The following is a 26,912-nucleotide window of genomic DNA, read 5'->3' as shown; positions in this document are numbered from 1 at the left end:
TACTGTGTGTGTGTGTGTCTCTCTCTCTCTCTCACACACACACACACACACACACACACACACACACATACATACAAATATCCTCAAACTACAGACACACACAAACACTTTTTTATTGTCTTTTATTACACACACATGGTTTCTCTCTCTAACACTTTCTCACACAGTTTTATGCCCTTCCCCCGGTGCTCTCTCTCTCTCTCTCTCTCTCTCTCTCTCTCACACATATGCACAAACACACACACACACACACACACACACACACACACACACACACACACACACACACACACACTGATCTTTCCTAGAAAGACTTTTTAAACATACCAGAAGGGTTTTCTCCGGCTTAGACAGTAAACACAAGTCCACATAAAGCTACGGCCTCATAAACCAGTAATGGATATTTCACTGTAACCACAAATACACACAGATTACAAAAACTGCCCAGCAAAGATCAGTCAGTGTACATTTATTTAAAAGCACTTCACAAATAAAACTACTCATGTAGTATTTAGCCGTATCAATTATCATAATTTTTTTTTACAGTAAGTTCATACTGTTATCGCCTCAATGTCGTATTTTCCATCTTAAAAGTTATATTTGCCAACTCTGACTCACCAGCATCAAAGCTGAAATAATGAAGAGAAAATAACTTTTCACATACATGTTACAAACTAACAATGAAAAAAAACAGAACACTAACAGTGTTTAGAGCAACAAAATAATTATTGACGCAAATCATGGCATGCATACTCCTGCAATACACAACGGCATTTCATTTCAGCTTCTTTGGGGTTAAATGCTGGCTCTTTGAGCAACGGTGATAAAAAAAAAGATTCATTACAACAAAATTTAAAAAAAAGACAGAAACAAGATGAATATGTATGTGTCATTGCAAAGTTCAACAAAAGCAGATACAGATAACAAAAAAGTGGTCTGTGTGCCATGTTTTTTAGTGTGTTTTTATGTGCACATAACATGGTAGCAAGAGAATATCTTATCAAAAGTGCAAAGGACTTTAATGATCATACTACCATAAACTGACTACCTCACTGAAAGCATAATTAGCAAAGCTTTTCCACGTTTTCTCCTTGTTTTTACTCTCTGACATATTGTAATTAAAATGCTTAAAACTGCAGTTATAAGAACATTAAAACAAACAAACAGTACCTCCACCCTACTTTGAAATACAGACTGTGAGATTTACATACTGTACTGTAGCAGTGTTCTGTGTCTTGTCCTCAGAGCCTGATCTCTACCTGAAGTGGCAACTATTTTATAAAAAATATGACAGACTTTGTTTTGCAAAGTGACTAGCATTTTGCATTTCTTTGGTTCAATAGTACATAACATATAAGTAATGTTATTCTTAAGGCACTCCATGAACTTTGTTGTATAAAATCATTAACCTTTTTGTTATAAGAGGACATCTTTGTGGTGGTTCATTGAAACAATGCAGCACTAACTCGTGGATGAAAATCAGGGACCACAAGGAACTGATCTCTTTATATACAAACAACCTGAGAGGCAGCATTTGTTAGCCTGCGTTACCTTCCTCGGTAATGACTTGGGATTCTTGAAATGCTGTGACGAAGGGTGAAAGGTAAGTCATGGGATGGGTGAGAATGCGGTAAATGACTGCTCTATAGGTTGCTGTTGCAGTCGCGGCACAGGATCCTGTCACCATCAGGGAAAAAGCCGGTGCCCACCAGTGAAGCAGAGCACTGGGAGCAGGTGAAGCATGCCTGATGCCACTGGCGATCCTCAAACGAGATGTACTTCCCTCCTCCAAAACCTAGAACAAGAAGAGCATTGAGATCAAACTATGTTGAGCTTTAGAGGGCTGACTTTGAATTCAGCAAATCATGCATGCTTCAAAACATAGCTATTGGGAAAACTTTTTTTTTTTGATGTATATTGAGTTTGAAAATTCAAAGCCTCTGAAGACTTGGCTTCAAATTGTTTCTTTGTAACGCTGATATCCATGACTAAATAAGCAAAAATCTGAGTTAAAAAGGTTGCGCACAAATGGCTGCCAACCTTAGAGTCAGTCTATTTTTAGTGTTTAACCCGAACCCAATATCAAAAGTGCGGTAAAGCACAAATCAATATTATCGTGTAGAACATAGTGATGAAATCTTGCCTGTGATTGGTTTGCTGCAGGCCTCGCACTTCTTGGCATACAGGCTGCCAAAGCACTTGAGGCAGTAGGGGCTCTCTTCTCGGGAGGTGAAGTGTTGACCCGCCAGCTGTGTCTTGCAGCTGGTGCACACGAAACACTCCTTATGCCACGGCTCGTCCCGATAGGTCACACCACCTTTAGCCAGGGTCTGAAAATGAGAGAGGTCAAAGATCCTTTTAATTCACTTCTAAAATATATGTTCCTGACTTTCTTGTTTGACTACCGCGCGAGGGTCAGTGGGAATTCTTTTGATACCTTTACTGACCTTTTCACAGCGTGTGCAGCGCGGGGCGAACTTGTCCTCATAGCAGGACACGCAGTAGTGTTCATCCTTGTCAGGGATGAAAGACTTCGAGCCAATTGGCTGTTCGCAGCTGTGACAGATGAAGCAGCCCTCGTGCCATGTAGAGCCTCCATACTCCAACTTCCTCGTACCTAGCAGAGAGAACGAGTGATGACAGGAGGCAGAGAAAGAAAAAGAGAAAGACGGATGGAAAGATTGAAAGAGAGCAGAGGGAGACTTAAGTTTTTGTGTAGAATGCATCTTTTGCCGTCCTTCTTAGGATTGTTATGGCCATTTTGGGTTTTTTGGTGGTAATTTTATTGAACTATGAAATGATACACTTGCTTGAAGGCATATAAAACTCATTTTGTTTCTCTAAGATTTATTTCATTTTAAATCATAATACCACAGGCCCCATACTTCTTTCCTACTGCTGGAAACTGGCGGCAGGCCGTACAGAAAGGGATAATGCCATTTCTTTTATCCCTTGGCTGTTGAGCTTTTTATTATACTGGTTGGTGTATTCTATGGTGACGCAGTAATTCAAGTGGAGCTGACATTAAATGCTATCGTTTCACTGCTTCAGGCTGTGTGCTGAGGCTGTGTCTCAAAATCTGAAAAAGTCCCCTGAAAAAAACATCCCATGTTATAAACTTACAGGAATTACAGTGGAGGACAAGATTAGCAGTTAGGTATTTGATAAATAGAATAAAAACAAACAAGCCGCAATGCTAAATAGGTACAGGTTACGCATGCACAAAAAAACCAACAATCTTAGGTCCATTTACATGGCGTTGGTATTAAGTTTCTTCCCTCCTTCCGTCACCGACATTAACAACTTCAGCTGTTCAACTTCAGCTGTTAAACAAAGAGAAGTGTGTCTCTCTGTTTCGAGGGTGAACATATTTTTGTATGTGTTCGTTCTTTTGTTGGCGGAGAGGCAACACTTTCATGAATTGTGCGTCTGAATTTTTGGTGAAACAGGGATGCTCAACAGTTTGCAGTACTGCACAGTATACTACTAAACCCCCGGATATTTCCTAGTTAAGATATCTTTGACAACATCACTCTCAAAAACTATTTGTTTCCCTCTCAAGGTGACTCACCTGAGCATAACTCTACAAGCTATAATGCAAATGTGTGATCTTGATAAGAAAACATAAGATTACTTACAGTAGAAGTATAGGGGACTGTGTAAGCTGCTACAGGGGCGCTGGAATATCTGACTGACTTATCTCTTGTTATCATCAGTCTGCTGGCAGCCGACCAGCCCCGGGGATCTGGCTTACAGACAACAAGTCAAGCCGACTGGCAATTACTCTGTCAAATTCAGCCCTGGCTGCTGCTGCTAAATCCTGGACCCTCTGTCTCTTTCTTTTCTCCCTCTTTTTTTCTAAAACATCTTTCCTTTCTATATCTGCTTGTTACATTATACTTTCCAACTGTCCCTGCTTCCTGGAATTTGTCATGTCATCATTTTCCAAAGTCATTTGCCTATCTATCTTAAAATTTGAATTTGTATACGACATGGAAAATAAAATGTGTGACAACGAGACTAATGCTTAGTGGGTGAGTGATGTACCATAATATATGGCACTGTCAAATGCATTATACGCAAGGTATGTCACTCCCTTTTTCATTATAATTTTATTTAAATCAACTCTCGCTTCTTAGATTTTAAGCTAAGCTCGTTCACGTCCAAAGAAACACAATGTAGTTGGAAAAAGAGTCATTCAGAGAGCACAGATGGGATGAGCCTTATATCTCAACACCCAAATTTCTCTATGCACATATTTCTGGCACCTTTACCTGGCATGACGACTTTGTCGCAGGCCACACACTTGGAGGAGAACTCATTGCAGTAGCAGTCATTGCAGAGCAGCGCGTCATCCTGGCTGGTGAAAGGCTCATCCGCCAACGAGCGATCGCAGCGGAAACAGCGGAAGCAGTGCTCGTGATAATGCCGGTCCTCGTAGAAGAGCTCCTGGCATGAGAGAACAAGAGGAGCCAACAAGACATTTTAATTACATTAATTATTATCAGTCTTTCAAATTGGTTTTCATGTTTTACAGCAAACAAGAAACTGCAAGATTTAACGCCAACAAAGGTTTCTGGATTGATTGGTGTCGGTCAAACTGACATAAGGTCAAGTACTTGGTTACACTGCGTGTGTACATGTACAGAATGTACTGCACTTTTGAGCATGATTCTGCTCCTCACAAGGATTTTGAATTGCTTGTCTGAAGGGCACTGAGCCAAGAGAATGTTGGCTTTATTTTTCACCCACAGCCCATGAGGGTGTTGAGAACTCATTGGCCTCCTTAGCTAAGTAAACTACTAAGCACTGTATCATGCCCCACTCTGTAAACTCCACTAAGCAGCGTATGTCAGTCTTAAATGATCCACTTCATGTTAGTGTTTTCCATTAAGGCAAGATTACATTTTAACTTGATTGTGGGGAAGAGGGAGACGGTCCCTCATGCTGCATTTTTACAATCTTAGACAAAATTAGCCCGTTGGCTTATGTGGATTTAGTGTAAATTGTCTGTATAATTGCATGTTATATTAGCCTTTACTGTGTCTTGCCACTCAAAATATATAGAACACGCCTCATTTAGCATGAATTATGCATCATTAAATGACGTAACTTCTCTTATAGAGATCCAAGGCAATTTTAAAACATGGTAAAAAATGGCTTAAACCTAATTGGGGCTTTATATTTGTTTCAACTTCTAACATCTGGCTCAAACTGTGCAAAGACAAAGGTCACGTGAGCGGTTCATTCCTCTGGGCATGTATTATAGAAAATGTATGTTTCCAGAATTTTTTAAGTAACATGTAATGTTTTTCTTTTAATCAAATCACAAAAATGGTGGTGTTGCAATTTGAATTCTGTATGATCTCCACATGTTACTGTTGAGCAGCAGATAAATGATTACATGTCTGATCATGTCAATAAAGATGCCTTACCCTTGCGTCATGGCCGATCAGCTCCTTGCACTCATCGCATGTGTTTGAGAACCGGCTGTCGTAACAGGGGATGCAGTAGGGACTGTTGTCTGACTGGATGTACTTGCGGCCGTACAAGGACTCCTTGCAGTTGTCACAGTCAAAACTGTCAGCCATTGTAATTTTCTGTAAACCTGAAACAAAGAATGGAGAGCAACATTAAAAGAAAAAAAAAGACAACAAATGCCAACGAATCCAAACGAGATGAAGAAAAGAACAAAGGGGTGAGACAATAGAGGAGGGGAAGAAAAGGGGAGAGAGTCTTGAGGAATGATTCAGTCACCTTTTCCGGCTCAGCAGTTAGATGTCAGTGTAGAATTTCTCTGCCAATATTTACGCTGTAAATACTTTGGCTTGTACCAGCGATGAAGCTTAGCTCAAACAAAACACGGCGTGCAAGTGGGAGCAAGTGGAAAAAGAGAGTGGCAGAGCGACAAGAGAGGCAGCACAAAATGCCCATTAACTTTTATTGCCGTGTGATGAAAGTGTGGCTGATGCGGAGGGAGGGGACAAGAGAGGGAGCTGTCACTTTGCTTTCTCTCGGTAACTACCAGAACTCTCTCCTGTCGCTGTCGAGCGCTCAGAATTTGCAACATGAAGATCAAAGCACGAATGCAAAACTGAACAACTTCTCTCATGACTGAGTGGGCTGTACATCATACACACCTGTAAATATGTATGAGTCAAGAATGTATTCGGCGAGTAGAGCGTGGACCACCAACAGATACAGAAACCCCATGAAGCGTTTGTGAGTGTTAGCGTGTGTCAAAAGCACAGACACTTGAAGCTGTTTGAACATGACTCCCTAAAAAGTGGCTTCCTGTCAGCATAAAGACGCACCTACAGTAACGTGCATATACACACACAAGAAGGTGTACTGTCAAAGTACACGGTGCTCACCGCGCGATAGGCTCCTCCATCATGACTGAGCACACAACAAAGTGACAGAATAATATTGTGAGAGCATTATGGCAACAATATCAGGTTGCCAAAACATTACAGCATGGCTGGAGGAAAGCCCAGTGATAAGTGATACGGCCCCCTGGCACGGTGCACAGCTGGCTATTCATTCCCACCACCCAGTAATAATAATCTGATATATTAATCAATCAAACTGCAAACTGGCCCTGTGCTGCCTGTCTTACACACCAAACAAAAAGTCCACCTACGCAAGTGCACAACCATCATTTACACAAAGCACGCAGGAGACATGCGAACACACTAAAACACAGGGCGACACGGAAAAAGGGAACAAAGACTAAAAGCCAAATCACACAAGATCCGTCATCAAAGAAAACATTAGTCCCAGACTCTCGTGTTTCGTCTGTCTCAGCCCTTTGCGAGACAAAAGCTCTTAATGAGTCGGGGTGAGAAAGTCAAGACCCAACAGACTTCACCTGCTCACAGTCTTCATATTTAACCCAGCGACAGGCTGTTTTGCTAACACAACAGAGAGACGCTCTCAGCACCCTTCGATGACCGTGAGACATAAATTACAAAGTCTAAATGCTCGACGGCCCTGCAGACACGTGTGTACACTGGCTTGCATCACTGGGCAGCCATATCTTTCTATCTAATGACTGAATGGATACATCTTTAGCATCTTTTGTCTCATGTTATAGTATCCATCAGGGGGTTAGGGCAAAAGATCAGAATAAGCAGCTGCGGTTGGCCTGTGTAATGTACAGCAAGGTGCCGAGTCAGCGTTTTAACTTACATTTCTGTTCGCTTGACACAGTATTCTTCAGACGTTGCCATCAGCCCACGTAACCACAACCTCAAGATTAGATCAACAAAGTAAAGAGCTGAAAACGAGCACTGTGACCTTAATGCTATCTGCAGTGCTAGTAGGTATGCGCTGCGTTTGCTTGCCAGGTAAGAGAACGAGACGGGGCATGACTCACAACGCCGGGAGGCCAGTGCTATGACGTCTGATGTCAACTTTAATTTCCAAAGCAAATCAGGCAGCTGTTTATTGCCCTCCCCAAATTCACATGTATCATCCACATATCCACATACTGAAAGGCTGCGGAAAGTAGGTCATGAAACATCTCAAATGCAGATGTCTAACTAGCCAACGTCCCTGTACCTGAGATGGATCACTCAGGGTGTCCCTGGTTGCAATATTTCCTTCGCGACAAGTGTTTTTATGGTCTCCAGGGGGATGTTTGAGCAAAAATGACTAGTTTGCCAGCAATCAGGTAAAGGAGAACTAAATAAAACACAGATGGGATCCAAAGCCCGATACATAAATATGTAATCCTTTAGAAAACAGACGAGAGGCTTGTACTTTGACTTGTAACTTTGAGTATCAGTGTTTGAGTGGCCAATGCAGAGCCTGACATCAACTCCTGTTGGCACAGGCTCTCACAGAGAGGGGCATGACATCACTGCACTGACCCCTCCGGGCGATGGACTAAGATGTGACTGCATAGAGTAACCGCTGACCCAAAACCCACAATGCCAAATTGAAGAGAGAAGAGAAGAGAAGAGAAGAGAAGAGAAGAGAAGAGAGGGGATCTGGGTCACAATGAACTTCAGTCCAGAGGCCAGTTCTCACAGGGCTTTATATCTGACTGCTACTGTATATGCCAACTTCCCAGAAGAGGTCCATCTCCTTCATGTCCAGAACCCAGTGACTAAAAACCCTGCTCTGGGCTAATACTGTTCCCAAATACCAGAGCTGTGACTGAATTCAGCCCCCTGGGAAAAAATGTGGGTTTCAAGGAAATCACCACTGCCCCCACACAAGACAATGATCGAGACAATTCTACTGAGTTTATTTATGGTATTGCAGCACAAAGTGTTGATCTCTATTTAATATAGACAACAGTGCATTCCATTCAGAGTTCCTCTGAGAGAAAATGTGTATTATTTAATGCAGCTATATGGGTCAGTTTTAATGACTTCATGTGGTTTTCCTAACCACTGCAAGTCTGTAGTCTGCTGGATGAAAGGCCTTACAATGACCTTCTGATCGGTCAGTCGATCAGTCTGTTTGCCAAAAGCAAGTATATCCAAAGCAGATGGATGAATTTGCTGCGGTTGTTTCCTTTACGGACAAACTTTACAATTTTACGCCCACCACTAAGGCTTAATGAAAACCACACAAACTCTGCCGCTCTTAAACTATATATCTTTTATTTTTGTCAAAGAGAAAAGCACGATCAAAATGAATTGTGTGTGTTAATTAATGACTCATATTTTCTGGTTATATATGGCATTTTGTTGGAAAGTGGCCATGGTATAAGCAAGATAATACCTGCTGGTCGGATATTATCCTCGTACTAGATGTTGTGCGATGTGATGAACTTATTTTCTGCAAGCAGGCATTTAGACTTTTCATTTGTTTTTACACATCAGACTAAAAGATAGCTGAAGAACAAGGCAACGTTCTACTCATCACAGCCCTCACCCCTGTATGTCACAGGGTGACATACAGGGGTGAAGTTCAGGGCCAATAGTGAGACACCACAGAGCAACAGACCAGTGTTAGCAAGCAGGCTGTATGCTGTTGCCCTGTCCAGGCCGGTCCCACAGGCAGGCCTGTTAATCCCCAGACCAAACTTTACTTACGCTCCGGTTGATTCCAAATGATCAGTCCGCACAGCCTGCTGGGAACGAGCTGCCAGTTCCTTACCCTCTTTCCCTGCCATGCATAATTAGAATCTGCTTTTAAAATACCTGATTACTAAGACTAGACAAATCATATGACATCATGTTACATCAACAGAGGAGGGAGATCATCTTGACCGCAGTGGGCGGATGGCTGCAAGCACAATGACAACAAAGTCAACTATAAAATGTCTTCTTCCTTAATGTCTCTCAGAACCGTTAAGCTCTTCTTTACACTAGAGGAGAAGAATATTTCACTATGGTGTATAAGCTAAATAGAGAACATGTATTGTGAAATGCAATTCATTAATGGCACTGAAAATGCTCACAAGGGTTGGAATGTCATGTAAAAGACTCTAAATGTCTAGTTAAAAGATCTGCAGGCACCTATTGTGGATCAGCTTGTGTCTATAATAATTGATGTTCTATTGTTATATTGTAATATTGCATCGAGCAACATCTCAATTAACATTTTGAGTTTCAGCTACATGATGAGGATGTTCCACTAGTCCATACACTTAATATCAGTGGAGCAGCTGTTGTTTTTGTCACTTGTTGACATCTTGTCAATAAGGGACAACAGCTAACTCTGTTGTTTTTTTTCCTTTTCTTACAACAACAACAACAAAACACACAGTGTGGCTATGATATTGCAGGGGACAATATAATAATGTCATATCTCTGACACAAGAAAGTCACGTAGCGGAAGTGGTGCAACTGTATCCACCCTGATAAGACATCATGACTCAGTCCGGCAATGATGCATGACACATTTTCAAAACGGTTTGAATTATTACCAAGTGGGCAACTGCTGTAGAATGAGGTCTGCAAGCAATACAGTTAGTCGGAAACCATTTCACTACCAGGGCAACTGTTAGGTCTGTGTTTATAGGTCCATTGTGACTAGTGTGCTTTGATGTCCAAGTGGATGCTTTAACAAGTGTGGATGTTAATGTGCATAGTAAGGTCTGATTTACTTTAAGAAAGTGGCGGCTACAAAGCCACTCAGTCACCTTTAACTGTTTGATCTTTTGTCCGCAAACAGAGAAAGGAGTGTGTTGATGATTCCTATTTATACAGGTCCCAGAGGGAGCGATGAAGGAACGGAGGAGAAATCAGTAGGACAAGAGATGAGAGAGAAAGAGAAAGGGGAAAAAAAAGAAGAAAGGTGACAATTTAGAATCCTAAACGTCTTAAATCAAATTAGAGGAAAATAGTGAGACGGCTGCGTTTGGATAAACACATACCACCACATCGCCTTCTGTCTGGTGCCTGGACATCTTCCAGAGACAGTAAAGCTCCTTGGCTGGCTTTGAGATGTAGAAAAATTACAGCACTGGACACTTGACTATATCATTTGAGGGCCTGGTTGAGCGTATCAAAAATAAAGTACAATGTCAAAAACACACTTCAGAATAGTTCATTTGTGTCTTCGTCCAGAGGCCACTTGAAATGAGCCTGATGGAGAAGTCGTCTGATCTTATTTATTCCAGCGCCTCATGACCGTGGAAGACTTTTCCATTTGGTGACTAATGTGAAAAGACAAAGGCATGAATTGCACAAGACTTTTTTAATGGTCCAGAACGTATGTTTGTGACACAATGTCAGAGGGATTACATTCATGTTTTTCTTCAAGGGACGGGAAACCGAGGTCAGGTCCTCTGGGAGAAGCTTCCAGATCCACATATTGTGTGAAACTAGGCACAGCACAAGCTGAATCACATCAACATGAGTAAATGTGTGCATGGACAACTAGTCACATCCAGTCAGGTCAATAAATAAACAATAAAACACAGAAGTTGGACATTGAATTATTAAATCATATTTATATATTCATAGTTATATATTTGTCTAAAGTTTGGTGTGCATCAGATAAATGAAGTGCAGTAATCGAAACGTCACACAGAGGCAATGAATCTTATCACAGGAAGAGGAGGAAATTGCTCATGAAGGAGAGATAATGCAGCGGCTCACTCACAAACAGATGTCCTTATTTAAACAAGCTTACAAGTACTGGTTACGCACATAGAACAACAACAAAAAAACTGTTGAATTCTGATGTTGAGAAAGAATTTTGCTTACTTAAAGATCATAAAAAAATGTCAGTTTAATAAAGCACCATGCTGTTCAGTGTGGTCGTGACACTGATTCCAAGCCAGAAAAACAAAATGATGCAGTCATCATCGTGACATTTACGGCTTTGAGCAATGTGCGGTCATCATTTATACGATGGGGTCAGCACTCAGCGGATGTTCAGATGAAGTTGGAAAACAACCAGTGGCTCCACATATGAGTGTTGTCATTTCTGTAATCTCTCCGTCTTGCATGAGAGGAGAACCTTGGCCACCCACATCCTCAGGACACTACATGAGCCTTTAAGCACGGAGCTACGGAGAACAGCTTCATTTACTGACTTTTCTTCTTTTTTTTTGAACATCAATGAACAAGCTGTGGCAGGGCAGAGGGGAGTAGGAGTGGGGGGTTGGTCCGGAGGCACCTGAGACCGCTTCTCTGTGGGAAACTGGGTCAGACTTGAAGATACAGTACAGGCTGCAGGACCAGACACTGGAACGCTAACCTGTTATTGTCCCTGAGCGTTTAAAGACCGCTTGGTGTGGAGTGGGACAGAGCAGAGGGCTCAAATGAAAGCCAACATCGTAAACATAAAGGAGGAAAATGACTACCTGCAGCATAAAATGTCACCATGGCCTTTGTAATTTGTCCCTCCTTGGCAGCTTTTAATGACCATGCTCGTGTGGGGATACGACTTGATGTCTTCTAATATTAGCCTTGATTCTGTTGTGCAGCATGCACTGCAGCATTAGAGCAAAGCAGCAAGTAAACTGTACGTCAAACCTTCTGGACTCAATTATTAAAAGGATTTAACATGGTGATTTAAATGTGTACAAAAAGATAAACAAAAGCAGAGCACAAGCCTGCACTGACAGATGTTTGGTTATACCTAAAACATACATTTGTCATAATCTGACAGTTACTTGGCACACAGAAACTTGAGGACGTGCTAGCAAGGAGGACTCCATGTGCATATGGATGGCAACGCTTTCTGAAGGCGAGAGCAGCTGAAAATGCAATTGTCACAACTCAACGGTCCCCTTCCACAGGCCTGTCTCAATCCCAATGTTCCACAATACGCCACCAACACCAAACAATAACGTTGCAATTATTTTAAATCATACAGTACTGTCCCAACCACCATGAGGGAAAGTTTGGAACTCAGGAATGAATCTGAATTTATTTTTGTATCACTGTGTCTCTGGGTGACCAGGAGACTACATTTTTGGCCTACATTTGTCTTCCTTTGAAGAACAAAAAAAAAATGCTGCCATACATTAGTGCTTCACATCTGGTTTGCATTGGGGAAACTATGCAGTCAACTCCTGTGTGCCAGGGGAGGGTTTGGAGAGTCATTGCCTGGAGAATGCAAGAAAGGTTGTCTTTTTTTTTTTCTCTCGCTCTCGCTCGCTCTGTGCCGGTATTTGCCGGTAAATGTTTAGATGGCAGAGGGAAAACTGGAGCGAGAGTGAGAAAGGAGAAAGCAAATCTTGAAAGCAAGCAAGAACAAAAAAAAATCTTGACAGTCTGCTTGCTGATCTTTGGATACGCTCTGAGTCGGTAAACAGTGTGGTGAGAGCAGAGGAAGGTAAGGAATGCAGAAACAACGGAGTTAAAGAGAGCGTGTGATAAACATCCAATAGACAACAAAAAGATTAAAAACCGATGCTTGCTGAACAAAACTGCACCGCCACAAAGATAAGCCTACTGTATAAGGAAAACTGAGAAAAGTGCTAAAAAAAGATCCTAGACTAAGTTGCCTTTTTCTTTTAGACTAAATAAGTTGAGTGGGGTTGTTCTAAGGCCTCTGTATGAGAGGACGAGTATATTATTTGTCTTTGAACAAACATGGCCAACAATCCCAGGGACCCCTTTACTCCAGCATTTCCCAGGGCAGATTTGTGCCCAAAAATGGACATTGTAGTCATTATCCTGATATCTTCACATCCTCCCTGTCGTCCATTATCCTGTGATCCAAGGGGTAGGGCATCCCTTTGAAATCTGAAGCCTCCACTGTTCAGTGGAGACCCATCTCAGTTTTGACACCTGCTTTGTTTTGCAGAGGACTGTGGAGCTGTTGTTTAAATAAATGTATTCAATTTGAAAGCACCCTGGCTTACACACATACTGCACTTAACATGTGTAACACAGCCGAGGCTCCATTCATATCTGAGTAGAGTGAGAGGCATGCATAGTGAGGTCAGGGTACTTTCACTTGCAAGCTGGGTGATTCAGTTACTGGTTTGCAAGCCCCTGGAGAGGATGTTGTTTTCACAAGACCGACCTCCAGAGGGGGAACGGAAAGAGCCCTTCTGATGCAATATCTTCAGTGGCAAAACAGAAATATCAACTCTTGTATGTGTCTTTGTGCCTTTGCTACAGGCCAGGCAGACACAGCAAATGTCTCGCAAGTCGCCACAATGGAAAATTACCTCTGAGCCGTTCCTATAAATAAAACAAACTGCTTTAAACTGTCAGAGACAAGAGATGTAGAGGCCAACCTGGCCTCCTTTGATTTACACGGGTCCCAATATGGATTTGAGGGACGTGCCTTTGAGCTGTTGCTTTGGCGTTCTGGACCATGAAATCTGATAATGGAGGAATGAGGATGCTTTGACTTTGTCATTTCTGCTTTCTATATGATAGAAAATCGGTCATGGACTTTTCTCTTTTTCTTGTATTTGAGCTATGGCTATCTTTATTGTTGAACTTTGGTAGAAGTGCATGTTATACAGTTTTGCGGCCTTGACACAAGCCCAAATACAGTCAGTGGAAAATGAGGAATTTCACTCTCCTCTCATGGTAAGGATTTAGATCTCAAAAACTGAAATAAAGAAACAGGACCCAAGGAGATTCAATTATTATGGATACGTATGTGAGCAAAGTCTATCAGGGATCAGGCTGTTCTGATACAATGTTATGAAAAGTAGAGCACTATTACTTGTATACAGCCCATGTAATCTTGAGCCAGGACAGGTGACGCACTATAAAGTCAGCATAGGGAGGAGATTGGAGTGGACAGGTGGGTCCAACAACGCCAGATTCTCACCAAGGGGAGGAGCTGTTTGTGTCCTAAGCGAAGTCAATGTCGACTTGGTTGTCACGTAACTTCCACACTTAGGTAACGGCACATCCGTAGTTCTAATAACCCAAACCACGATCTTTTCCTAAACCTAACCAACTAGTGCACTGTTCACTCATGTTGCTGGACATTCATAGAAAAATTAAAGAAAACAAACAATTTTCTTTTTCGGAAGATAAAAAAAAATGTTGAATGAGGAAACTACCCCACATATTCTGACTCTTTAGCTCCGCTGATACTTTTTCTTCTTTGAATGTAAAGACAATTCATTCTGGTTACAATTAATTTTACAATTAACTAATACGTTTTATAGTATGTCTATATACTTTAAAATCAACTCGTTAAAAGGTTAAAAGCCCAGGAAGCGTGATGATAATGACTGCATCATCATTGGTGACGTAAACGTGACAACTGCTGTTCAAGCACTACCTCCGTGGCTAAACCACAGGGATTGAGGACCAAGGCTAACTGCAAACCAAAAGACACAAAATGGCTCCGGCAGACTGGTCATTCCCAGGTGGTCTCCTAATGTTGCTGAGTCAGCGCAACCAGCCAGGACATCAAGGAGCTGGGATAAGGTTTCACAGGCAGCACACTCAGCAATCTAAGCATGCCACACACAACTGTGCAGAACACACCCACAACTGCTAGCAATTATTTATAACTCATTCAGACTTGCGGCTCGTGGCTGCAGTGATGGCACCTGACCCTGAGGTTAATGCCCAGACAAGACTGGTATTTGTTCACGCATACATCCCAACATCCCCAGACATGAATATTCAGCATGTTGTTATAAGCAGGTGGATGTTTCCAATCATTGTATGGCTTTCATGGGTAATATACAAAATAAGCAGTAAGAACAATCTACATTCATGTCGGCTGCATGAATCATCTCCTACGAAGAGACCAAAATACTCACCTCTCTTCCTGTCTGATTCTGTAACCCTGAGAAGACGGGTTCATATGAAAAAATAAAAAAGTATTACGTTTTCTTAGAAAATTGAGGGGTGCCTGCCAATTGTGAAATACTGGGACGGACATCCATGAAGTCATTTCCAGTATATACAGCCATTTTTTCCCTTCTCAGACACATCTCCAAGGCAACGTGTAAACAGTGCCCTCATTCCCCTGGACCATAAACCTCTTGGCAGTGATGCTCAGCTCTCGTTTCATCCTGCGCAGCACTGACTGAGGGTACAACCCAGCGTTTTATTGTGGCAATGTGAAAAATTGATGTGATGTGCTATGAAAAATATTGAACCTATCAGGGACCTCAGATATCAGATATTAATACATTCCAAAGTTAGATCACTCAGGCAGATGATAGACTCCCCTGCTATTTCTACAGTGGGACCTGTAACGCAGATGTAGAAAATCAGGTCAAACTTATCTTTAAAAAATTTGACAGTTCACCAGTTCATACAGTTAAATGTATACTATTATATGGGTATTTTAAATCACCACACAGTAAAATCCCACAGCATAAAACCAGAGATCTAAAGATAGACGTGATAATGTGAGTTGACCTCTGAAACATCCTTGTGCACCATTTTCCTGTCATAAAATCACAATGTCTTCTTCCTTTACTCTGGTATGTGCTGTGAGAACCAAACGCGGGTTCATTTCCTACTGGGCAACGACCCTTATCACTAGTGTTGGGTCGATAACAATGAGGATGTCCAAGTCAGTATGAACACACACACACACACACACACACACACACACTTCCTTTTACCCCAAACAGAGACATCTCTGGGACTTCTCAGAACGTCGGTCACACACATTTGCAAACACACAGTCACAATGAAAAAAGCAGGCGTATTATGTGTGCAGACACTGACACAGTCCTGCAGAAGGACAAAGTTGCAGAGACACAGGCACACCTGCAGCCATGTGCATGAGGAGTAACACACCTACAGTAGTGTGCACACGCACATACGAACACACAAAGCTGGGGGTAGATAGAGGGATCAAACAAAAAATAAACACTGCAGCCAAACTGGGGGACAATGGGTGACTTGTGCAGGAAGAGCAGACATAGTGAGCAGCTGCATACACACACCCTCAGTTTGTTTTAGTCCCTTTGTGGGGACTTCCCCCCCGAGTGTAATTACTGCTCATATTCACAATCCCCGGCTTTTCTGCTCTGAATGAAGCTGATAAGATCAAACAATTTGATGTATTTAGGAAATTAGTTTCAAACAAAGTAGAAATATCTTGGTTGTGACGATCCAAACACATCGAGTAGATGATTAATTCAAACCAGACTGAGGCACTGGGACTGACTATTGCCAAGCCACCCGCCTTACTCCTCAACCCTCACCAGCAGAACAGAAGATGGAAGCTCTACTTATTCAAACAATGATGTCATCATTGGTGAGACTACTGGGGCGAGAGATTTAAACGGCAAAGTAAAAATCAGTTTCCATTCAGACTGTACTGAAGATACTATAAATTCCCCCTGATAATTCTGCATACTGCAGCAAAAAAAAGAAAAGTAGCTGGACTCTGTAGGAACATATCTCTCTTGACCCAATTTGTATGATCCCAGAGAGGGACCACCTCCTTTTCCTCTATGTCACTCTCCCTGTTTGCTTTGACCTCTAAATAGGTCACTGAGGAGGGAGTCACGAGTCCATTGGATGCCCTGGCAGCTCATTTTGGCTTGTTGGAAACCAAACACACACTGATGAATTGCCACATAATCAGGAAGTGCATATGTGAGTGGTACGCTAGTGGAGGTTGGTGACCTAAGGGCCATTTATCCCCCCTCGCCGTACCGCCAGGAGAAGGTCCCTGCTCTGAAATGCAGCAGGCAGGCTGTGTGGCTGAAATGAGCTCACTTCAAAGGTGTCCATAAATCATGCTGCCATGCATCCCAAGACTGCCTCCACCCTCCACGTCCCCCAGACGCTCACCCACCTACCCTTTCTCTTTTTCTCCGCTGTCTTTCCAGCCAAGGTTCACCGAGACCTTGAGCCTTCGTGCGTTACTTGAGATTTTGCATCCACCCACACCGCCAGGAGAGTTGCATTTGTTTGTGTGGTACACTGGCGGTTAGCAGGTCATGTAGAAATCAATCGTAGCAGAAGAACAACGGAGCGGTGGAGTTGTAGCGATAGATGTAAACATGTACTCGCCCAAAACCGATTAGCGCTGGTATCAAAAAGCAATACTCCCTTTGGTAGACAATGGGTCCCAGCGGATTTATCTGAGGTTCATTTAAGTCTCGAGAAGAGCTGCAAGTTCAGAAATCCTATAGCTAGTTTCTCGACTTTGCCAGAGCAAAGCTGCAATCCGTCAGGTCCTTATCTCCCAGTGTCACACGCTGGGATCTCTTTATCATGCAGCCATGCAAAACACCATTCATCTTCCCCACCTAATTCATTATCAGTGATAAAATGCAAAGTCCCTGCTGCGGTTGTTAAATGGAGGGACGACGTGAGAACAGGTGCTTTGGTAAACACTGATAGCGTAGTTGAATTATGTTGCTTCCCAAGCAGACCTGTCTATCTCTTGCAATCTAATAACCACAACTCTCGGCCGACTCTTGTCCGACCTCATTCTGCCTTTATCCTGCGTCTCTTCGCTACAGGAGTATTCTTGGCTTCGAGGGATGCGGGAACACTGCTGAACACAAAACAGACACAAACAAAGTGAGAGGCAGCTAGTTGAAGGCACAACGGCTCCGCGGCCTCTTCATCCATCAAGGGAAGTGTAAATGTCTGTCACGCATTGTGTAAATTAGCAGGGTATATGTCTCTGCCTTGATTATTGGACTAGCATAATCCAGTGGCACTGGTGGATGAAGGTGAAAAGAAACATGGCTCTAACTTACAAACAGCGTTGTGCAGAGGCACTGTAATACTCCCCTGACAGATCACCGCAAGCATGACATCTCATAATGTGGGACACTTTTCCTTCAGCAATCATTAAACCTTAAACAGTTTCCCCTCTCCAGTGTTGAGGAAGCGTGCGATAGGATGAGGGATGTTTTTTAAGGGGGGTTGAATGCTTCCACAGTGAAGTCATGGTGGTTGTGTCATTGGCCCTCTGCTATGCTTTGCTCACCGTCTGGCCCCCATTTTACCCATTGATCTAATTTCCATTGCCAACACTGGATGTGGTTCTGTTTGAAGCTGAATGTTTAGGCCCATTAAAGCACTGACAGAATTGCAAACGTATGGTGGACCTTAGGAAAAGTAAAGAAGAAAACAACTTAGTGATGTTTGCCAGACTCTTGGAGTAAACAGAATGTACAGCTCTGAGCAGCGTTCAGTGAGGTGGGAAAACCTTCGATCCTATTTACACCTGGTGTTAACGAGTGTTCTTGCATTCTAGCTCTGAGCTGGTTTCAATTCATGTTAATTCATGGCATTGGAATGAAACAAAATCGGAATTCTCTTTCGCTCATGAGATGACTAATATCAGCACTTATTTTGTATACAAACTGTTAATGCCCAAGCAGCCTGCCGCCTGTTTGAACAGCTTGTGCATATTTTGGGGTCTGCATGTAACAGTTTATGTGAATTTATACAGCATGTACATATAGATTGGTGGAAGAGATGTGTTACATTTTGCTCCTCGCTGCTGCTCATGCGGTCAAGCGCCATCTCTGTAGGTGGTTTGGACGAATGCCCGAGACATATACACTACATCAAGCTGCCACTTGTAATGGACGTCTCTATCTGTCACGCAATTTCACCAGCATCACAGAGAAGGCTTGATTTCTAGGAATAAATGTCAAGAGCTACACAGGCACTCTTAATGCTCAGATAAGACTAAATACACCACACTATCGTTAACATTAAGAAGAGAAATATACACCTGACTGAAAATATTATTAAGTGCAGAGTGTCTGTTGTTTCTTCAGTGATGCTTCAGAAGATAAAAGGTTTTGAATGACCGGATGAAAGATTTTCCATAGACACAAAAATAATTATCTTTTCAGGCTGACGATACCATTGACGACAATGAGGTCCAGACATCTGTAATTTTTGCCCATCAAATGAAATGAAATTGCTACAAAAGTACACCAAGTCACTGTTCTTCTACTTCACTGTACCATCTGTAAATGTATTGCAGAACCACATGCAGCGCAGCGAGGGCTCTTGACTGTACCCATATGCTTTTCCAGCTGTGGAAGAAAGACAACGTTTTTTTTATTTTGTATGCTATAAAGTATATTTATGATTATGCATATGTGTTTTTGTAATCTCGGAACCAGAAAATAGAAGCATGACAGGACTGCATTTTCTTAAGCACGCTGTAAAAATATATTTTAAAATGTTTGAATTCTTTATTGGTTTCTGAATTTATGGAAACTTACATCTTTAGTTCATTCAATAGAATAGTTTTTACTGAATATGTATTTTTGGGTAATACATATACTATTAGTCTTTTGCTTCATATATCTCAGATGCATAGACTGGACATAAATGCACTGGAAAAATGCAAGGAAAGGAATTTCAAATTTTTTCCGAGGATGACCTCAACGCCCAGTGCTGCATCTGCAGACCTTTGGAGCTTGGTTGAAAAAAAAGCTCTGGCTACAGCCCCATGCTTTTCTATCTAGAGGGTCTTCAAACACCAGATGATTAAGCTAAATACTAGTCAAAGCAACAAAAAAAAACATATCTGGAGGTCTGTGAAACATTTGGTTTCACTGTAAATGCACTGATCTCCTTCTGGACTAAATTATGTCCAATTACTATAAACATCCTGAGCTCAATATGATCTATTGGTTATAAATACGCTGTCAAACAAAGCAGTACTTCACTGTAATGTTCTCACTGCACCACTTTCGAGGACTTCAATTACATCAGGTGAATGAGAGCTGATGCTGGATGCTTTGGGGGAGTCACAACATGTTCTTTCTCTTGTGTACATTTCTTGCGATGAGGGTAAATAGTTTCTGCACACCAGCAGAAACTTTCCCAAGATGGAGAGGTAGTACACACAGAGTGAACTAAACACAGTAGGGACTTGCATTTGTCTTCAATTACGCCTTTCTGTGACAGCCTGTTGACAGATGCGCCCGCAGGCAATAATAGTGTACTCGCGCCACTCCTCATCCTTTCATTCGCTCTTAAAACTTCACCTGAAGAAGCCAAGAAATCCCTCCTTAGCTCTCTGTTACTCGCCTCTATCGTAAACCAGCGTCATCATCTCATCGGGGAGCCGGGGTCCTTTTATAGCCACACCAAGGATATTTTCTGCCATGTAAGGCTCCTCCAATGCACCGTGCGACGGCCATTTATTATCCCATCAAGGTGAGTGAACACAGGGAAGCAAAAGAAGGCCAAGAAACATTCTGCCCGCTTCCTTCTCGTATTCAACGCAACTTTGACAGCTTTCAAAATTTGTGCCAAGTGCACTCTTCTCTGTGTATTTTGAAAAAGGTGCAATGTCGTATACAGTTCAATTTACGCACTAGTGACTGACATAAATCCACACCACAGTGTACATAGTGTGTCTGGCTTGTCTAAGCCTGTCTCTGTAGAGAGCATTGTCTTTCCAACAGAGCCATAGAGATGAAAATGAGAGGGTGAGAGAGTGTGTGTGTGTGTGTGTGTGTGTGTGTGTGTGTGTGTGTGTGTGTGTGTGTGTGTGTGTGTGTGTGAGCCTGTAAATACTAGCAAGCAAAAGACATCGCGGGAAAGAATGACGACAGTGTAAGACAGTCTGGATAAGTAGTCACATTCTTGATCGCTCGCTAGTTTCATCATGCATAGCAGGCGTTTTAACAATGTTTACTTTCAGCAAGGGGAATGCTCTCGCTCACAGCTGCCCTCCAAATAAACAGTCTTGTTTTTATCAGAGACAAGATAATACACATCTAATCAGGACGAGTGACTGCAACAAGTCCGGCCCTTCTGGTTCACCCCTGGAAGACGGTAATGCAACGCAGAGACCATCACTGCACATTTGAATAAAAATGCACATGCTAAACGGCGACACTTTGCCATACACCCACACTCTCATCACTGCACTTCCTCTGCCATTATGTCATTCTGAGTTCATTCTTTGCAGATGTGGGAGCCAACCCTATTAAATGTCTGGGAAGCAATCAACACTAATGCAGTTGGCACTGTGGCAAGCTGAAGTTACTTGCCATATAAAGACACAACTACCACGGCAACAGTGGGTGGACGTGGAGGTGCAGTGGTGGCATGGTGAAACAAACAAAGCATGTTTACAGTGCCAAGGCTTAATTACCCCTCCAAGACATCTGTTATGAGAACAGAGTCCTGCTAGCATGTTGTTGTGTAGAAACACTTTGTTAACGGCCCAGTCTCTCAGGTATTTACTGTGGTTTGAAAGGTGACATTTTGAGCCTCAGGCATTGTTGCCTTGTTTAATACCTGCTGTGTATCACTGCGTGGTTAGAGACTGCATGCCAAATGGCCTCAAATTATTGCCCAATTAAGCCAGTGTACAAAAACATCCAATGGGAAGGGTGACGACATTGCTGCTCCCATAGAGATAAAACCACTCTGTTCTTTCTTATGTTGCTGTTAAATGATTGCAGACTGACTCATACTGAAGCTTACGTCCATTAGAGGTTTCATCTCAAAGATGCCACATGGTGTAGGGGTGTCAGTCAACCACAACACTTTGGTATCAAATTATTCACTGAGTCGACAATAAGCAAATAAAGCAATGTAATAGTGATCCACTTCTGACAGAAGCCATGATAATTGTAGGTCAGTGGACCAGTGATTCCCTCAATAACAACATTATCCAGCAGAAGATCCCTCTCTTATCCCAGATATAAAGCTGTGGTGTAACAGTATGAAGTGCAAACCTTGGCCTTTTACTTTGTCATCTCTCTTAGCAGAGATTTATCAGGGTGAAATAACATCTTATTGAATTGCGTACCAGAAAAATTCTCCTCACCCAACATTCTTCTCCTCAAGTGCCTCCATTAACCATAGGTTATCCTATGATTTAGCCATTAGCCACAGCCCGACATAACCATTAGTTACATGAATTGATAATACACATCACATTACCGGTTGTATAAAAACCACTGCAATTTGTCCGCAGACTTCAAATTTGTGCTTTTCCCTCTCAATCCTCCCTCCTCCCTGCTGCTTGATGTGACTTAGGTAGTTGCTTTTGGAGGCCAGTTTGCTGACTGAATATATCCAGCTGTCATGCTTATTTATGGGCTTTCACGACATTTATTCCCCGTGTAGAACTGCGTCGTTTACCCAGAATAACATCTTTTTATGGGTGCCATTGTATTGAGCAAGCAGTAACATTAGGCAATTCTAGATAGATTTGCACACTATTTGGCAATGAATCTTCGAACCCACAGCAAAGGTGAGGGAGTTTCTAGGACAGGTTTGTGTGGGACCTTGTTCCCAAGAACAAATTGCATCAGGTTAGGCACATGATGGTGGAGTTGGTAACCACGTTTTGCATCATAGCATTCCTTGCATCAATTCCTGAGAAAATGTACATGCCATCCACTTCCATTGGAGCATGACCCTACCCTCTTACCTTAAGGCGAGGGTGCAGGGAAACAGTCATGCCTGACTCACACCTTTCCTCAAGCTCCCAACATGACCGAATGTGAAGATGCAGCAGTAAATCGACAGGATCCCTGCACCCAAACAACATCTGTTTCATGTGAAACAGAGCAAAAAACACTGATAAGGTAGAGAGGGGGTACCATTCATTTAATGTGTAATAAATATAACAGACAGATGCCAAATTAAGTAAATCAAGAGATGCAAAGCATAGCCCCATTCTCTCATAACATATTATTAGTTTGTATTAAACTAATAAGTGTGTAGTTATGAGGCATCTGCACTTCTGTGCTTACAATTTGGTATTACCTTTGAAAACAGCACTTCCTTTGAGGGTAGCGGGTAAGTGCTAGGTATAGACCTGTAATTGTATCCCTAAAGGAATGTAATTACCCCATTAGCACAGAGTCAGTTACCTTTAACACTACAGAGCTGCCTATATAAAGTTTATGTTCCCTTTACATAAAGTCTCACATGGAGTGAACGCTGAGAGAGCACAGTGAATGAGAAAGAAGAGAGGGAAGGAGAGCGAGGAGGCAGGATGACTGGATTGTGAGAGAGGGGGGGGGGGCATATTACCTCCCACAGGGGCCCTGGCTCAGCGGATCAAGTTTCAGACGTTTACCAACAAAGCATCCATGGAGGAAGTCTTGCGCCCCTCACAATAACACCCCAGCACCTGGCTATCCCCACACAGGAAACCTGAGGTCACTTCCTCCCATTCAGGGAATTCAGACACACTCCTGCTGCCAGCCACGTGCCCCCACAGCCTATTGAAGAGGGTGCTGAATACCAGGGGGGAAAGACACAGAGACGCACATGCAACAAACTGAAAAGAATGTCTGAATTATGAGAAAATACATAGCCAAAACCATGTGATTTCCCAGGTTTTCACTGATACAGTTCAAAGAAGAGGTGGGAGCCAGACAAATTCTGTTAACACCAAAGCAGAAAGACTTCTAATTGTCCTTGGTCTCACATGTAGCACAGATGTGATGTTGTTTTTTTTAATCAATCTGAAGAGCTAAAATCTGGATTGGGTTGCATTGTTTATTTCTGGTTGGAGCCAAGGTTGAAAACAAGGTATGCACCCTAAATGCTGTGCTTAAACTTCTCAAAGGTTTAGCAAAAAGACACACAGAGAAAAAGTAAGTGAACAAGTAGTTGATGATAAGAGAGACAAAGAAGCAGAAGAAGCATTAAAAAAAAGTAAAAATCATCAGATATGACCAGCAGTTTGGGACGTAAAAACCTGCTGATTGAATGAAGAATGTGTCCTCCGAAAGACCACGGATCAGACAGCTGCACAATGTCCAAAGAAGAACACAAATCTAAATTCTGCTCCCTAACCACCTGCAAACACTTGACCGCCGGTTCTCCATCATTATCATTGGCCTTGATTCAAATGATGCCAACCCATAAAACCAGCCACAACCAGTCCGAGTCATTTAGCTGCAGTTTAGAGCTGGCCGAGGTCCAACCACCACGCGGGGCTAACCTTTGGAAAACACTGAGACCTCCGAAGAATGTGACCATGGTCAATGGAGCAGAGAGGGAGCGAGGAAGGGGAAGAAAGCAAACAAATACATTATACAGCCCGTGGGCTCTGTCAAGGCTAACGTTCCAGATGCGAAATGGGACAGAATGACTGGCTTTTGGCTGCAAGGGGATTATTTCTGCTTGTTGCTGTGACAAACGGTTTGAGTAAAAATATCTTGTCAGCAGTGAAAGCACAGCGGGATGCCTAAGAGCTCAAATTCCTTTAAAAGGTGTGAATTCTCTAGTAACAGACAGAAAAGAGATCTGCATTATTCAAGCCGTAGTTTTAGCGATGGCTTTGACATATAGTTTAAGGAACTGAGAGTCGTTCTATTCAGTCCTTCATTGTAAATCAAACCTGCCTGGATCTCTGTATGTTAAAGATCAATTAATGCTTCACTGATCAATATTTGTACATTAACAATGTATCAAGTGACTACATGACAACATGGAATGATTTGCTCATAGTGACAACAATGATCACCCAACTCTTCAATTCTCCTTATCTCTACAGAGCATTTTAGCATCTTTCATTAGACTATTTTGTTTTTTCAGGGCCTGCAAATGTATTGTTTTCATTCAGTGCCACTGCTCGGGTCAACCTCACTTCCAGCAGCAGCAGATTAGCTCTGATAAATCCACTGTACTATACATGCCGAGCAGTTAGCTGGTGAACATAGTGGAGCATTCAGAAGCTTAAGAGACAGATATTTCCCTCAGAGGTTGGTAGAGATCAAAACAAAGCTAAAAGGTGGCTGGAAACACGACTTCACTTGAGTGATAGCGTTCGCTTAAATTATAGGACTGTCAATATATTGTCAGCGCAATAAGCAAATGTTGTTGTATGCTTAAGAATGAACTGAGAAGTCTAATAAGATATTAAAAACCAAATTACTTTACTGTTTCTAACAAGTCTGAGAGCCAAGTCAGGTATCATAACATCAAATGTTTTTCCAACTGGAACTTCTTTTACACAAAACGATACATTCCCAAAACAACATGTAAGATCTTGATCAAATATTCTCTTTTGGCAAGTCCCAACACTTGACTTTCCCAACGTGCCCACTGCGCCCAGATGACGCAACAGGTGGAACAACAAACGGCCGTCACTACGATGATTCTACTACTACTATGCGCTGTGATGTGATGATGTACGGCCAAAACAAATCTAGAAGCTGCAGCACAGACACACCCTTCCCAGATGCACGCTGCCATATCCCACTTCCTGCTGCCGAAGAAAAGACAAGATTAGCTTGAGGGACTTTGCTCTCTGAGGCCTTCACACGCCGCTCAGCTGGGAGCTTCTGTGACACAACAGTTGTTCCTTAATCCTTCCTCCACACAGTTGAATGGGTCACACGGCCCAATAATACAGTCTGTTCCTCCACCGATGGGATACTAGCGTGAGTGCAGGTGTGAGACTGTGATTAGCGTGGCAGAGAAAAGAGAAGAAAAAGACATAAACACGGGAGGCAGAAAAACACAGAGGCAGACTGAAAATGTCCAGACTCCCTCTCTTGTCACAGGAAGTGGGTCCTCTTTAGTCAGGGCTTTACTCCCCGGGCGGCATGTTTGACTAAGGTGTGAAGCATCAAGGCTTGTCATAATGTCAGGCCCACGCCTGCTTTAATCTTTACACTCACAGATGTTTTACTAAACAGCAGCAGAAACTCTCAATAGTTCAAAGTATAGAAAAAATATGATCTTAAGGTGTTAAATTATGTTTACAGATCATAACTACTGTGCAACCAACCATACTCCCACTACTGCTGATAATAATACAAATAAACATATGAAAATGATTACATGAAAGGCTGTTATTTCCATTCATTATATATTTAAATAGTTATACTGTTGCTGTCACAATGTTTGAAATTAACAAACTTCAGTGATTCTTCATGCCATTCATTTTCATTGGAAAACCATAACCACAATCATTATGATGCTTGAAATGAGGTGTGGTGATACACTAGTTTATTTTACCATCAAATAAACCATCCCCGAATATTTGACGTAAAAAGAGTTTTCATTGATTCTTAAACCCCCACTGAGGTCGAAGAGCCGGACACTGACAACGTAAAAAAGTCTCGATAGTTATAAATAAAAAGTGGAGTCCTACCAGGAGTACTGTCTGAAGTCTGGAGGCACCTTCTGCAACTTGACAGCGCTAAGCCGCCTCCCTGTCTCTGTCAGCGGACACTCGCTCAGATCAGGACCGGGATCAGTCTGCAGGTCGCTACTCCGGCGGCTCAGCAGCGTCGCTCGGCAGCTGTAAAACTTTTGTGTGTGTTTCTTCTGACAGTAGTCAAAATCTCTGCGGCAGAGAGTGATGCAGTTTGCCGGCTACATTTGTCCTACTACTGAGGAAGTTGCTGGTGAGTCACAAGATCCCGCCCCCCCTCCCCAAAAAAAGGCAATCCTCCCTCCCTCCCTCCTGCGACTTCAAACGAGACCAGAGAGACGTCCAGGCGGCGGAGGGAGTGATGGGAGCTCCCAGCAGGGCCCTCTGTCTCCGTAGTGCGCGTTTATTTTTCAGTCTATTCTAACAACCAGCCTGTGTTTAATGGTGAGTATTGGTGGAAAGGCAGAGCC

The 26,912-nt window shown here is 42.5% G+C and overlaps 1 protein-coding gene across 2 annotated transcripts; it reads right to left on the bottom strand.

Annotated features, from left to right (window-relative positions):
* Positions 1–453: 453 nt before the first annotated feature.
* Positions 454–26,679, bottom strand: fhl3a (four and a half LIM domains 3a). Of its 2 annotated transcripts, none has more exons than XM_068735862.1 (6): positions 26,440–26,679; positions 5,436–5,608; positions 4,275–4,449; positions 2,448–2,617; positions 2,144–2,330; positions 454–1,795 (listed from the first exon to the last, which is right to left on the bottom strand). In XM_068735862.1, the coding sequence occupies exons 2-6, from the start codon at positions 5,589–5,591 to the stop codon at positions 1,644–1,646; spliced, it is 840 nt and encodes a 279-aa protein (XP_068591963.1). In that variant the 5' UTR covers positions 5,592–5,608; positions 26,440–26,679; the 3' UTR covers positions 454–1,643. The 2 variants fall into 2 exon arrangements, with proteins under 2 accessions (XP_068591963.1, XP_068591964.1); XM_068735863.1 differs by lacking the exon at positions 26,440–26,679 and adding an exon at positions 5,758–6,028.
* Between the last annotated feature and the right edge of the window lie 233 nt (positions 26,680–26,912).

This window comes from Cebidichthys violaceus, unplaced genomic scaffold (genome assembly GCF_023349555.1).
Source record: "Cebidichthys violaceus isolate CVI_PGR_0920_01 unplaced genomic scaffold, fCebVio1.0.p SCAF_7, whole genome shotgun sequence".
NCBI lineage: Eukaryota > Metazoa > Chordata > Actinopteri > Perciformes > Stichaeidae > Cebidichthys > Cebidichthys violaceus.
The sequence above is the reverse complement of the archived record's forward strand: the minus strand, read 5'-3'. Positions and strand labels throughout refer to the sequence as shown.

What these genes read in the sequence shown, in the direction of transcription:
- fhl3a (XM_068735862.1), bottom strand. Translation starts at nt 5,591, where the DNA reads ATGGCTGACAGTTTTGACTGTGACAACTGCAAGGAGTCCTTGTACGGC. An exon ending in CGACAAAGTCGTCATGCCAG is followed by an intron (nt 2,618 to 4,274) that starts GTAAAGGTGCCA and finishes TCTCTCTGCTAG; the next exon opens with GTACGAGGAAGTTGGAGTAT. An exon ending in CTGCAGCAAACCAATCACAG is followed by an intron (nt 1,796 to 2,143) that starts GCAAGATTTCAT and finishes TTCTTGTTCTAG; the next exon opens with GTTTTGGAGGAGGGAAGTAC.